General features: G+C 37.4%; 1 protein-coding gene across 8 annotated transcripts in view; it reads left to right on the top strand.

Annotated features, from left to right (window-relative positions):
• KLHL28 (kelch like family member 28) overlaps window positions 1-14,868 on the top strand; it is a 38,349-nt gene extending 23,481 nt beyond the window's left edge. For all 8 annotated transcript variants that reach the window (XM_008534944.2, XM_008534945.2, XM_008534946.2 and 5 more), the window contains 3 exons: window positions 6,539-6,982; window positions 8,940-9,148; window positions 10,301-14,868. In XM_008534944.2, the coding sequence (XP_008533166.1) occupies window positions 6,539-6,982; window positions 8,940-9,148; window positions 10,301-10,464 (817 nt within the window). In that variant the 3' untranslated portion in view covers window positions 10,465-14,868. The remainder of the gene's footprint in view (window positions 1-6,538; window positions 6,983-8,939; window positions 9,149-10,300) is intronic.
• The last annotated feature ends 333 nt before the right edge of the window (window positions 14,869-15,201 follow it).

Below are 15,201 nucleotides of genomic sequence, written 5' to 3'. Positions count from 1 at the left end.
TTTTTGCTGAGGAAGACTGCCCAAGTGGTGCCATGTCCGCACCCCAGATCTGAACTGGTGAACCCTCGGCTGCCGAGAAGTGGAATGTGTGCACTTAACCACTGTGCCACCAGGCCGGCCCTCCTACTCTTATTCTTAAAGGCATTGATTATTGGACTGAATTAAATCATGTTGGTCAAGTGTCATGGAAAAAAAATTCCAAACATGAAATTACGTTGTAAAAATTCTTGAGCAATTGCCTGTTTGTCTCAAATATTAAAAATAACAAACATAAACTATTGAAGAGTCATAAGAACTGTTCACATCTTTAGATTCAGTAATCTTTCATCTTAGAATCTATCGTAAGAAAAAAATGTCATTTCCACAGGGCCACTTATTGCAGTATTATTTATAACTGTGGAAAAATTGGAATCAATCTGAGTAATTATTCAGTTTAATTCTACAGAAAATATGAAACACTTGTGTATCAGACACTCTATGCTAGGTAATGGATCTTGAGGAAGTTCATAATTTGGTAAAGGAGACATGTTCAAGTAGATAATTATAATACCTAGTGTTAATGCAGGGATAAAGATAATTCTATGAAAGTACTAAGGAGAGGCATTTATCTCATTTTGGGGATTTAGGGAAGATATTGTGGAGAAGTTAATCTCCAAGCTGAGTATTGAAGGCTAAGCAAGAGCCAAGCGAAAAATGGTGGGTAGGTCACAGGAAGCGCTCAAAGACACGGTGGCATGACATGGTATAGGGTATGCACGAAAGCTTTTTGGTTTTCCACAGTGTGAAGTTCTAACCATCAAGAGGCAAGCAATGGTCTATATGGGCCAAGTCAAAGAAGGTACTGTGTGCAGTGATGAAAAGAGGATTTTTATTATGTGGGTTGAAAAACTATCTTAAGGAGAGTAGTGAAATGATCACATTTGTATCTTTGATCATTCTTGGCTGCATTATGGAGAAAGATGGAGGGGGCCAGGATTAGTATCCGAGTGATTAGAAGCTGCCTTGTTGGTGCAGTTGGCAAAGCATTAGTCTTACAATATGAAGGTCCTGAGTAACAGAGTGATTAGAAAAGAGGTTATTGTAAAGGTACAGGCAAGAGATTGTGAGGTCCTGAATTAGGGTAGAATTAGTAAAGATAGAGAATGGGGCCATTTATTTAAGAAGTGTTTTAAGAGAGCAAATTGACAGGATTTGGTTGAATGGATATGGGGGGATGATGAGAAGGAAAATCAGTGATATTTCCTGGTCAGATATTGGATGAATGGTTACATACCTAGAGAGAAAAATAGAGGAGGAGGAGCCATTTTAGGGGGAAAATAATGTGTTTAGTTTTGGACATACTGAGTTTGAAATACCTATTAAATATCCAAGAGAAAGATGTCCTACTGCTAGCTGGATATGATTGCAAAGCTCAAAGAAGAGATCAGGGCTGGAAATTTGGAAGTTATCAGTATAGTATAATTTAGAGATGTAAATTTAAACCGTGAAGTCTTCTGGACTTCTTGACTCATTTAAAATGTTCCCTCCTTTCTGCTCAGTGAGAACATATAGAAAGCGAAAAAAAGGGTTGATTCATAAATGAACCTCTGGGGAACATTAATATTCAAGATGGGGGCAGCAGGAACAATCTTAGAGGTGGTAGAATCCAGAGAGAATAGTGTCCTGAAAGTCAAGGAATTTAAATGTGTCGAGAAGGAAGGAGTGTGATTAACAATGTAAAATGCAATGGAAAAGTCCATATAGATAAGGATGGAAAGGTGGCCGTTAGACTTGGCAATATGAAGCTCATTAATGACTTTTGGTGGAGTAATTTCAGCAGAGGTATAGGAATACTGTAGATGGATTACAGTGGGTTGAGAAGTGTGTGAAAACTGAGGAAACAGACTGTGTATACTATTGTTTTAAGAATCTTGACAGATGAGAAGGAGAGAGGTAAGGCAGAAACTGATAGAGTCAGGGGAAGTTCTTGTTTGTTTTTATTTTGTTCTTGAAGAGAGAGACGTGAGTATGTTTATTATCAGATGCCAGTAAAGGGGAGTAGAGTGAAGATACAGGATAGAGGAATTGATAGAGCAGGATGTTAGAGGAAATCAAAAGGGAATGGTATCAAAAGAGCAAGGCTGGAAGGTTTTGAATAAGAGGAAAAGGGATTCTTCATGCCCCAAGACCACAGTGTGAGGGCAGGTTTGCTGGAGGTGGCCACTGAGGCAGGGGTTTAATTAGATCCTGTCCAAGAACCTCAGTTTTTTCCTCTAGGTAGGAGAGGAGGTCTGCTAGAGAGGGAGGTGGGGATTGGGTAGGTGGAAACTATTAAGGAAACTTGGGAAGCTCTGAGAACACTATTGTTTCTGCTCACACACAGGAAGTCATCAGGATGGCAGTACACTGAAAGCGATTTTGAATAATTGTGCAAATACATTAAATGTTAAATGAACTTTAGCCACACCGCTCACCTCAGTGCTGTAGACTACAGATCTAATGCCAAGGCAGAAGCTCTCATTACAACTGATTATCCATTTGTCCTCAAAGACCATAAGGACTAACGCCTTTATATCTTGTATGTCTCTTTACTTGAATCATCTGCAGAAATCCATCACTCTAGAAAATGCCTTCTTATAACAGAACTCTTATTATCGTTGAGGTTTTTTTCTCACCCCGACCAATTCTCCAGTTCTCCTAGCTAGTTCTCCTAGCTAGATGTCCAGTCATTCAATTCACTCCTACACTTAGTATCGAGGTTAGCCCAGACCCCACAGATTAACTGCTCAATCCCACAAGACTGTTCCCACTTCATATGCTAGCCACAAATGGGGTGCCCAGGCTACCCACATTTCTGCCTTGGGGACTACAATTTCAGGGGTTCCCACAACACCCCTTCAGGTTCGGTAATTTGCTAGAACGACTCATAGAACTCAGGACAGTGCTTTCCTTACCACTACCAGTTTATTACAAAGGATACAATTCAGGAACAACCCAGTGGAAGAGATGCATCCAGCAAAGTATGGCGTAGGGAGGGGCAGAGCATGCCCTCTTAGGGGATGCCATCCTCCCAGCATCTTAGTGTGTTTACCAGCCTGGAAGCTCTCTGAACCCCGTTGATTAGGGGTTTTTATGGAGATTTTATTACATAGGCGTGATTGATGAAATCATTGGTCATTGATGATTGAGCGCAGCTTCCATCCTACTAATTACATGGTTGGTACCTCTGGCTACCAGCCCCCATCCTGAAGCTATCTAAGGACCCTCCAGTAGTCACCTCATTAGCATAAATTCAGGTGTGGTTGAATGGGGCTCATATGAATAACAAAAGACATTTCTATCACTCAGGAAATTCCAAGGAGTTTAGGAGCCCTGTGCTAGAAACCTAGGACAGAAACCAAATATATTTCTTATTATACCAATCTTGTATGGCCCTATGTATTGTCTAGTTTAACCTAATTGCCCAGCGTTTTTTTTGACACTCAAATCTGTCTGCCATGTCCTTTAGAACTCATTCTCTCATAAGAAAACTCCCCTTTATCCTCAACTTTTTTTTCTAATGAAATATGGCTGATGCTTAAGGATACTGTTTTTGCTCAAGCCTTCACAACTCTTTTGTTTTTTCCCCATACCTCATGTATCACAGATCCTAAAGGTTGGGGTAAGTGTTTTCTTTGCCCCTTTTAGCCACTTAAAGAAGTTTTTCATCTCCCTTACCTCAAAAACCTCAACCCATTTCAAGCATTTACCATCAGGCTATGTCACTTGACACCCTTCCTTGTTGCCACCATCTGCTGTCCCTTTAGTAGCTTCATTTGTTGAAGGTTTTGTAGCTGGCTTATTGTCTTTCTCCTCTTTCTACGGACGTGATCATTGATTTCAGCATCCACATGGTACAGTCCACAGTTAACCAGCCTCTTCACCTCTCTTCTTGATCTCACTTCTGACAGTCTTTTCTGCCTGACCTTAGGCACCTCTTCTCATGGTCATACCCTCATCGTTGTTATTACCAATGACTTCAGCACTTTCAAAGTCTTGGTTTCTGATGTTTCACTCTCTGACCACCACCTCCTTTCTCGTCAGCTTATTGATTTTAGTACACCCACTGCAACCATTCTTTGTTCCCTTCAAGACTTTTAATCCTTTGACCCTGCAGTCAGTTAGTAAAACTTAATGCTCACCAACTGCCACATGTCCTCACCCTCGCTCCTTACCCGGCTTGGGTTCCAGGAACATCACTGTCGTCATTCCTTTGAATACACCCATGGCCCCCTTGCCCTTCTTTCCTCCCCTCATGCTCCTCTAGTTAAATTGAGATCTCTTTTGGCAGGGCTGCCCCTGAACAGTGGAATGGGGCTAGAGGAACACATACCCATCTTAATTGGTCTCACTTGGGGCCCTCGGCACTCCCAGTAACCCCTTACCTTTCCCTCATCAGTGTACCCTCTCACCTCCTTGGAGGACTGCTTCATACCTTCTGTGCTCTCTGTAAAAACGTCAAAGCTCCTTCTCCTCACCTTCCAACTCTCAACTGATGACCTCGTCTCTTACTCTGCTGAGATAGAAGCAATCAGAAAAGAACTACCCCGTCTTCCCAGCACCAAATCTACCAAGTTATTCCTGTCTAAACCAACCCCACCCTTCTCTTATTGCCTGGCTCCTGTTCCCTCTAGTCTACACGAGGCCTTTGCTCTGCAGTTTCCCTCCCTCTCCTGTGTCCGTCATCGCTGTCTCCCACTGTACTGCGTCATTGCCATCAGCAGACAGACAAGTCTTGGTGTCAGCGCCCAGATTAAATGAATCCTCCCTGGACTCCATGGTCGTTCTCTGCTCTTATAGCTGCCTCCTCATATCTCTTTCATTCTTTTTAGTAAAATCCTTGGAAAAGTGATCTATACCCACTGTTTTCACTTCCTCATCTCCCATCTCTCTTGAACCACTTCAGTCAGATTTGTCCCCACCACCTCACTGAAACTGCTCTCGTTGAGGTCGCATAGTTCCCTGATGTATCATTCTCTGTGGAACAAGTTCATGTTTTTAAAACAAGCAGTGTAACAAAACTGATTGTACATGGGCATTCAGTCCCTGTTGAATGAATGAGTGTACTTTGGTCATACTGGTAGAGAATATATGTATTTATGCTGTTGTGTTATTGAGTTGAGGGACGTTTGACTACTTTTTCCCAACTTTTTTTTGTAATGAAATATGTATACCTGCAAGAGACCATATATAATATGGATGCAGGTGTAAAGAATGAACAGCCAAGTGCCCCTCAAAGCAGCTCAAGAAATAGACTATCAATAATATCTCTGCAGTGCCCGCCCTTGATGCCGTTGCCTTCCCCCAAGAAGTAACCTCTATTCTGAATTTTTTATGTTTTTTGCTGTAATTTTGCAGAATATTCTTTGTGCTCCAAGAGATCCTTAGGTTTTACACATTGTTATATAAATGTAGCAATACAATATATATTCTTTCAGAGATGTGTTTTCCCACTGCACAGTAAGTTTATGAAATTCATCTGTGAGATTGCATGAAGAAATAGTTCATTTAGTTTCACTGGTGTGAAGTATTATAGTATATGGACATAATACAATATATTCTTTCTACAATGAGCACGTTAATTATAAAAATTAACCGAAGCGTTATATACATACAGAAAAGTGCACAGATCCCAAGTGTACAGCTCAGTGGAGTATCACGAAGTGAATGTTACAAACCAGTTCAAGAAATAAAGCATGACCAACACCTAGAAGCCACCCTTGAGGTCCCCCCATCCTCCCAAAGGTCACCACCATCCTCATTTCTAATCCAGAGGTTGGAAATGTTTTTAAACTAATATAAATGAAACTGTACGGAATATATTCTTTTTAATTTGATTTATTTCCCTCAATATTATATGGGTACGATTCATCCCTGTTGCACATAGCTGTAGTTTGTTCATTTTCATTGCTGTACAGTATTCTCTTATGTGATATGCCACAATTTATCCATTTTATGGTTGATGAACATTTGGATTGTTTCCAGTTTTTGACTATTACAAATAATGCTGCTGTGAACATCCTTGTATGTATATATGTGCACATTTATCTTGGGTATATGTCTAGGAATGGAATTGCTCAGTCATAGGGTGGCTGCACCACATCTTATTTATCCATTCTCCTTTTAGTGGGTGATTGTGTTGGACTACCATGAAAATTTCTGTAAATGTGTCCTGGTGCAAAACTGACTGTAATAGGTGTTCAGTAGCGTAGATTCACAGGAGTGAAATTGCTGAGTCAGAAGATGTGTGTATCTTCAATTTTACCAGATAATGTAAATCGTTCTCCCGAGTAGTTTGTGCCAGTTTATGCTCTCACCAACAGAGTGTGCGTTCCTTGCTCCACATTCTTGCCAGCAGTTGTTATCATCTGACTTTAAATGTTTGCCAATCCAGAAAGTGTGTCCTGGTTTGTTGTGGTTTTAATTTGCATGTCCCTCATTACTAATGAGATTAAACATTTTTATTTGTTTATGGGCCATTTTTATTTTTAAGATTTAATTTTTTCTGCTTATTCTTTAGTGTGGAGATGTACTTTCCTCAGAATGACTCCTGGATTGGTTTAGCACCCCTAAACATTCCTCGCTATGAATTTGGAATATGTGTTTTAGACCAAAAAGTGTATGTTATAGGTGGTATTGAAACTAATGTGCGTCCTGGCATCACCATCAGAAAACATGAAAATTCAGTGGAGTGCTGGAATCCTGATACAAATACCTGGACTTCTCTGGAGAGGATGAATGAGAGCCGAAGTACCCTCGGAGTGGTAGTACTTGCAGGAGAACTCTATGCTTTAGGCGGTTATGATGGGCAGTCTTATTTACAGTCTGTAGAGAAGTATATTCCCAAAGTGAGGAAGTGGCACCCTGTGGCACCGATGACAACAACCAGGAGTTGTTTTGCTGCAGCTGTGTTGGATGGAATGATTTATGCCATTGGTGGGTATGGTCCCGCCCACATGAACAGGTATTTGCCTTAATCAAGTTGTATTGCTTGTAGATGTTTAAAAGTGTCATTAACAATGATTTCTGGGTTTTAAACAATTTGTGTATGAATGAACTTCCCTTTTTTAATTTTTAGAGTAATATTCATTGGCACTTGAGAAGTTTAATCCGCTCCATGAGAGTAATTGTAGTTATTTTATGTGAGGGGGTTTAATACAAACCTAAGAATTAAATCCCCCTCATTAAATTTTACATTCATTCATTCAATATAAATGGACTAGATTTTAAAATTCAGAAATCTGAAAACTTCAGATTTTGGGTGGTGTGTATATTTGTATATATATAAATGTGTGTGTGTAAATGGTTGGTTATTGCCTTGCTTAATAGAATAAAAAAGTGAAAAGTATAATTCCTATATGCTTACGCAGCATTAAAATGCATCATAAACTTAAAGCCTGATTTAAATATTTCTTTCTGGATTCTTATTCAGTAATCATACATGTATCGTTATGTATCTGAGTTGTACTGGAGTCTGAATTTGAGATTTCTGTATTTTGTAGTAGTCTGAATAAAGGAGAAATATATATGAGAGAAACAAAAGTATAGAGTGGCTGCTTATATGGAAAATTAATCATAATTCTGAACCTTTGTTGAAAATTGATTCTTCCTTTATCTCTACCAGTAATTAGAGTGATAGGTGTTTCGATTGTGAGCATTTTAGTGAAAGAGTATATTGTGGTTTGTTAACTGACTGAGAAACTAATGACACAACAAACAGCATTTCATCTATAAATTTTTATTTCTGTGTAAGCAAAAGTATTGCCCCTTTTTGTTGCTCCCTTAGTCGAAGGAAAAGTATCTGGGGCCCAGACATGCATTTCTCTTCTTTGAAAAGCTGCCAGAAGAAATCTCTAAGATAAAATGTTATGTATTTTAATTTTGTGATACTGCTCCTGAGTTTAAGTTCTTGCCGCAGTGTATCAGCTCCTCTGGTCCAGTGATTTTTGCTCTGGTGTTTTTCATCCTGGTGTCCTTTCAGAAGCAGAGTTCATCTATATTCCGGTCTAGTCTGCAGTCGAATCTCTATTCTGAACTCCAGATGGCGTCACTGACTCTCAGATGCTGTGGGCTTTTTTGGAAGGGAGGTTGGGACCAAAACCAGCTAAACGTGCTCGCCTTTGTGCCCCTCAGAGCGAAGCATAGTAAAGGCCTTCTGGGATTTTCTAGGGAAGCTTTTTTCTGGAATTCCGATTTGATTTGGATTTCTGTAATACAGCTTGGAAATGCCAAGGGTTCTCTGGAATCCAGACTTGACTTAAATCCCTGAATTCTCTGAAGTCACTCTGACATGGTGATGATTAGCCAGTTTGTGTTACAAGATCTGCGGTGTTTGCTTTGTGGTAAACCACTGTGACTTCTCTGTACGAAAAACAGAGAAGTTTTTCATCTCTTCATCTTCCCTTTTCCTTAGCTGTGTAGAAGATCCTTAGTGTCCTTAGAAAACGTCTGTGTTCAGTTTGGGGTTTTCACAGTCTTTTCACGTGCATACTCACTTGACTTTATTCTTACATGAATCCTTTGAGGTTCTGTTATCCCTGTTGTTGCTGGTGAGAGGAGATGACTTATCCAGGGTCACGCAGATCCAGAGTGGGAGGCCTGGAGTTCATTCAGCTCTAGGGACGCAGCGTTAGTGCTTACACCCAGGTTTTCTGACTAAAGGTTTTATGCCCTTAATGTACCTTGCTGCTTGTGCAATACAGTGGAAAAGCCTATGGCTGCTGGTGCACGTAGTCCAAAGGTAAGCTTTTATCCCTGCAGTTTTATCAGCAAAATCTGGACATCTAGGACAAACCACTCTTGTTTTATATCCACCTATGTATTTGAACTTTTAAAACTGTGGTGGGTTTTAGTTTTGCTTTAGTGGGAAGAATAACACGAAGGCTATGTGAATTAATTCTTTCTTTTGTGAACATTTGCAGTGTGGAGCGTTATGATCCCAGTAAGGACTCCTGGGAGATGGTTGCGTCAATGGCAGATAAAAGGATTCACTTTGGTGTGGGTGTCATGCTAGGCTTTATTTTTGTGGTGGGTGGACACAATGGCGTCTCACATTTGTCAAGCATTGAAAGATACGACCCTCATCAAAATCAGTGGACTGTGTGTAGACCGATGAAAGAACCCAGGACAGGTAATAATAACTTACTGATTTCTAAACATATAAGACAATATTTTTTATCGTAATGTCCTCAGAAGAGTAGTTTCTTAGAATATAATAGAAATAGTATTACCTGCCCAGAAAAAGTAACTGTTTTGTGGCAAACTTAACAGACAAGTAAATTAGAGAAAACCATCTGATTTCTTTACTGTGATTTGATTATGCCGGTGTGCATATCATTGTTTCTTAAACTTGGGGAACACATTTTGAGAAATGCTAGTCGTAGGATATATTGTGTAGAAGCTCCTTTTGTCCATATAACAAATGTCATTTTATATGTTCTGTCACACATGCACACAGAATTCTTGGATGTCCTGTTTTCTTTTTTAATATACATAAGTCTCTGTTCACTTTCAAATGTTCTCTCCTCCTCGAGGGGGTATAGTTGATCAAGAAGGGGTCGGATTTTGGGGTTCCTAGAGGAAACATACATCTGAGGAAAAGTTGAAATTTCTTTGAACCCGAACTCAAATTACGTTATTTTAAGGCAAAGGTTTTCAGTTTAACTGATGGGAATGCTTTAGGGGTATTCCTTGCATTTATGATTAAAGAAACTCCTAAAACATAAACTTTCAAAGGAAACTGAAAGGACAAAATGGAGTAAACTATTTTAGTTGTTTACTGTAGTTAGTTTCTGTGGTATCGTTGAGGGGGAAAGCCATAAAACAATGAGAATGTAGAAAATTTGGGTAGCCTTGTTCTTTTTAGAACTATATATATAAAATATGTAAAGTCGAATTTTTGAAGTATAATTACATGGTTCAATATATATTTCAAATATTTCAATATATTTGAAAACCTGATAAAAACAGAGGGTTTCTTTAAAAATACGTGTGAATATAAATTGAGAAGAAGGCATATGGAAAGCTACATACTCCGTTCTTAGTCGTATTTTCCTATGGCGGAGAAGAGGGAAGGTAGGATTAGGAGGAGAGACTTCAACTCTTAATTTTATGTTAAGGGATTTTTTTTTCCTTAAGCATATATTGCTATATTGCTTGTATAATTAATAGGTTGTTGAAATGTATTTTAAAAAAACATTATGATACAAATTCATACATTTTTAGTAGGAAGTCTGCTTCGTGGTTAACATATTTTTTCCCCGTTTTTACCCACTTTTTCTAGGCGTCGGTGCTGCAGTAATTGATAATTACCTTTATGTAGTTGGTGGTCACTCAGGGTCTTCCTATCTGAATACTGTGCAGAAATATGACCCTATCTCAGACACGTGGCTGGATTCAGCTGGCATGATATACTGTCGCTGCAACTTTGGATTAACTGCACTTTGACCACTGTGGACTGTGGAAACAGTGGGTGACGGACCTTGTGCCACGTGGAAGGATGCCCAATTTTCTGAAACCCAAAGGCTGCATTGCTTTGCTTTTAACTTGAAATAGCATGAAGACTCCCAGTTTTGTTGGGTACTTTGAACTGACAAGTAACTGGTTGCTCTTGATTACACAGTGAATCAATAATCAAAAAAAAAGAAAAGAAAAGGAAAGATCTTGCCTGTTGAATTGTGCACTTTTTTTCCCTAATGCTGGGATAGAGTAGTTTTATGTTCATAAGTGTACATATGGAGAAAACCTTGCTGCTTTTCTGTTTTTCCCCTTTTAGCTCTCTCCCCACTCCTTGATGTGCACCCTGACCTACTAGGATGAGAGATGCGAAGATGCTGTAGTGTACTGAATGACTGGACAGAGTGCTGATCCTGTCTGTTGGACGTGAATTCCTATGCTTCACACTTTAAATAAAGGGCTGCTTTTTTTCTGGTACTTTTAAGGGTTGTGAATTACATGCCGCGGTGAGTCACTCGGATATTTTTCCTGCTAAATGGCTTTAGAGCAGGGAGTATAATAAGCTTGCAAGACAAATGCTTTTACTATTGTGATATTTGGGGGCCTATTTTAAGAAGTCACCTGCTTACTGTTTATGCCTTTTTTATATGGGCGGGTTAATGCCAGCGCAGGTTAGTCACCCATCTGTGCTATGCTCAGCATGGATAGAAAGAGTTAAGCATATCAGTTTCAGTTTGATTTTCTTTAGTAGTACAGCAGGCTCCCAGTGTTGATGTAAATATTTGACAAATGTTTATTACCACCCTTATTGTGTTTTGATTTTTCCTATATCCTTATAATAATTTTAGTTTTTTAAGACCTTCGTTTGCTTTCTCAAAGTGTTCAGATATAAAAATGGTGCTAACCGTAGGGTCTATAACAAGGCTATAACAATTTTCTTTTGAATGTTCAGTATGAGATATGCATGACATGTTTTGATAGTATTTTTCATTTTTACTGGCTTGTTTCATTTGTGCTTATTAAAAATGTTAGTGATTATACTAATGTTAACAGCCAAAAATAATCTAAATGGCCTGTGTTATGCTTTTGATGGTTCCCAAAGTAGTGATTTAAAGAGACACATTTTTAACCTTCTTTCTTTTTGCGCTAGATATTATGTGTCCTTAAAAACAGAAATACGTGCATTAAATATAAAGCACTAGGCAGTTATGCATCACTCTGTACATTTCTTAGGTAACTGATTATTTTAACATTATTGGAAACTGGAACTCAATGTTTACTTGAGTAATTATTCTAAATTCGATTCTACTTTGACTAAAGAAATGATCTTTTAAAGCAAAATTGTTTGCTATAGCCAAGTGACAGCTTATTTAAAAGAAACTGTTAACTCCTTTTGTTTAGCATGTTTTAGTAAAGCCTGATAGTCTTGACACGTTCCTTTGCATCTTATTAGGATGGTCGGAAGTGCTTGTATTTTTGGTACTGTAGTCACTTTGTTTTCTTTTCCTTGATTTTTTTTTTTACCTGCCCACTGTCTCTTCATAGGCTCTGCAAAACTGGTGTATATTTGTTTCCTAAGAAAAAATTCATACTGCATTCTTAAGTGCCATGATGGTCTAAACTATTGTTAAGAAGCCATTTGTAATTATAAAGCATAGGCTCATCTGTTAGCAAATATGTTATTTCTTGAAGACTCTCTATAGCTGGGAAATTGGCAGTTGTCCTTGTTCTTCCATAAACTGCCAGTTGTAGATTTAAATATATGCTACAAATCTGTGTAAAATCATCTTTAACCTTAAAAGTAGTATTATGCTTTATGAATATTTGCACAGATTATAAAACCTTGCAAGTGATTTTTAGTCTCTTCTAATTAAGTCAACAGAAGCTACTAATAAAATTGAAAGGCTGAGTATTTTCTATGTTGCTTGTTTGACTAACAATGATATATAGCAATAACTTTTTAATTAATTTGAATAAAATCTATTGAATACAAACAAGGTGCACTATTGTGATTGGCCTAGACTTTATTTAAAGAAAAGCAATTTAAAATAGATTTATCACATACTTAATTTTAAATCCCCAGCCCAATTTTCTTTCTGTTTATGTCAGTCAAATTGTTAAATACGTCCTATTACAATATTTTTTAATCCCCTCTCCCCAGAAGATAAGGAATTTGAAAGACTATAGAAATTTATTTTAATTGTAAACAGATCTATACATTTTATTTTAAAAATGTTTTACTCGTGTATCATCACTACTATCAAATTAGTATAAAATATATAATCATTTGGTAATTTAGACCAAAGGCATATATTGATCATTGGTTTGGAAAAATCTAAATTTCATCTTGGTGAAGACTAAATGTGAAACATTTTGGGCAATAATAAGAGCCACAGCCAAAGGACAGATTATGAAAACCTGTGAAAAGAAGAGAAAAGGCCCCCAAATTTAGAAATATTTATTTTTTGTTTGCAAACCCTCCTGTAGTGTTTTCCACAACCAGAGGTATTGTGACCTGACGACGGATAACCTTACTGTAGAGCCTTCTCGTGCCGTTCGTGAGAAGTTTCATCACGAGTACATTGCTGAAAGGTTATGAGTTTAAAGCCACACGTTTCTTACATTAGAAAGGATCAAAATATTTTACTGTAAATTCCCAGGGCTCAAGATATTAAAAATAATTTTATATACTCAGGCAAGGAGGAGGAAGCTATTTAAGACTGCCCAGAAATATTTTGGAAAAACCTAACAGTGGGAAATAGAAATTAGTCAAATCAGTTGGAAGATAATTGCCTTCTATAATTATGTTATGAAAACTTAATTTGCTAGAAATGTTTGGCTATTTAATATTTGTTGAATATAGTAATAGACAGTGATTTCTAATGTAGCCCAAAGGACATTTAAATAAGTTCCATATGTTATTGCTGATATTGTTATAAATATGAAGGAATATTAAATTATAGGACATGGCATCAAGCGATAGGAAAATGGCATTAGGTTTTAAAAAATTATTTTCATAGCTTGACAAGTATGGAGGGCCTACTATATGTATGAGATATTGTGCTGCATGCTATGGGGGCTGGAGATAGAAATAAAATTGTCTTTTGACTCAAAGAATAGAATATAGTGAGAGAGACCTATGCCCAAATGACGGTGAAGTGTGACTCTAATTCTGTACCTCCAACATCATCAGAAGTGTGAGAGACCCAGTTTATGTATAAACATTTGTATCCTTTAGTGTCCAGTTAGGTTTTATTGACATGAAAAAGAATGATAAAAAACCTAATATTTATAGAACTCCAAATTTCCTGTAATTGGATAATATATTCTGTAGTAGAAAAACAAAATTGTAGAAACTTTAAAAAAATTATGTACCCCATGACCAAGGCTCTGGCTAACATTGAAGGAAATGTATGTACATATAATGCCGTGTTTGTTTTCAGTTTTGGTGTTGGATTTCTGGTATTGTCACCTAAGTGCTCATTTTCAGGAAAATCAGATTCTACAATAAATATACTGCTTAAAGTTCAGTAAACTTGTGATAACCTCTATAACCTCTGTAGTCTGAAAGTTAAGAAATTATAAGATGTCAAATGTCAAGTTAACATCCAGTTCTACTTCTTAACCCTTTTTTCTTTGTAGACAGCACTTTAATTTAGACGTGATTTAATTAGATGCGATTGTTCTGTGGCTGGATATATATTGGATTTTCACTTTACGATATATTAATTCAGTGTTGATACATGTTTGAAAAGACTGAGGAATACAGTAAGTTTTAAATACAATAGGTTTACAAGTTTTCTTACTGATGTGAATATGGAGTCAAATAAAAATGCAGTTTACATCTCTGCGGAGAGAAGAATTGTTATCCATATGTCTTTTATATTACACATATTTAACTAGAGATAATTTATTGTTAATTTTGTCAAGTTATCATGTGTAAGTCCCATTTATTTTAAAATACTAAGCAAAAAGTTCCAAGTTTGCCTTAAAATACAAGTGAAATTAAAGAACTGGATGATAATGCCTATATTTTTGCCTTATGAATTGTGCTGTATCATAAACCAGAGATGGTTTTGATTTTAACAGGATTCTGAAATTTTGTAGAGTACTAATATTTGTACTCTTGCAAAGAATGTGATCTAGTTGTGGATTATGTTAACGTTTAAGTGTTTTTGTATATGTATTTTACCTCTGAATATGTATCTTTTTAGCATCAGGGTTTTATTTTATTTTTGTTTACATAGTAAAGTGGCATTTAACTTGTTGAAGGTTGTATTCTTTTGTCTTTTATTTGAAGAATTCTTTGTGTGTAATATTGTGGTAATGCTCTGTAATGACTATGGTTAAATTTCATTTAATGTGAAATGTTTAAAATAAATTCGAAAACCTTGACTTTGCTTGTGCCGGTTGTCGTGAACTGATCCAAGCTAACTGTCCTGCTCAGCTCTTCGCTTCTTTTTGGTAGGTGAATAGTGGCCACGAGAGCTGAGGTGGTTGTGGGATAGCCACTCCTTTAAATCCTCATTACCAGATTATAATGTGGCTAAGTTCTGCCACACGTTCAGACACTTAGTAAAGAAACATTCATTAGAAAAGCAGGCACGAAAGAGTTCAGTAAGTAAGTTCAGTGCAGTCCGGCCTTTCTATCCTTGTCTGTTCTCTAATCAACCTTCTAAGAGGGGTTTACTTGACGCAGACGAGGCCACTTTCCAGAGGCTTCTGCTG

This window comes from Equus przewalskii, chromosome 1 (assembly GCF_037783145.1).
Source record: "Equus przewalskii isolate Varuska chromosome 1, EquPr2, whole genome shotgun sequence".
Lineage (NCBI taxonomy): Eukaryota > Metazoa > Chordata > Mammalia > Perissodactyla > Equidae > Equus > Equus przewalskii.
Note: the sequence above shows the minus strand (reverse complement) of the source record. Positions and strands in the feature narration are given on the sequence as shown.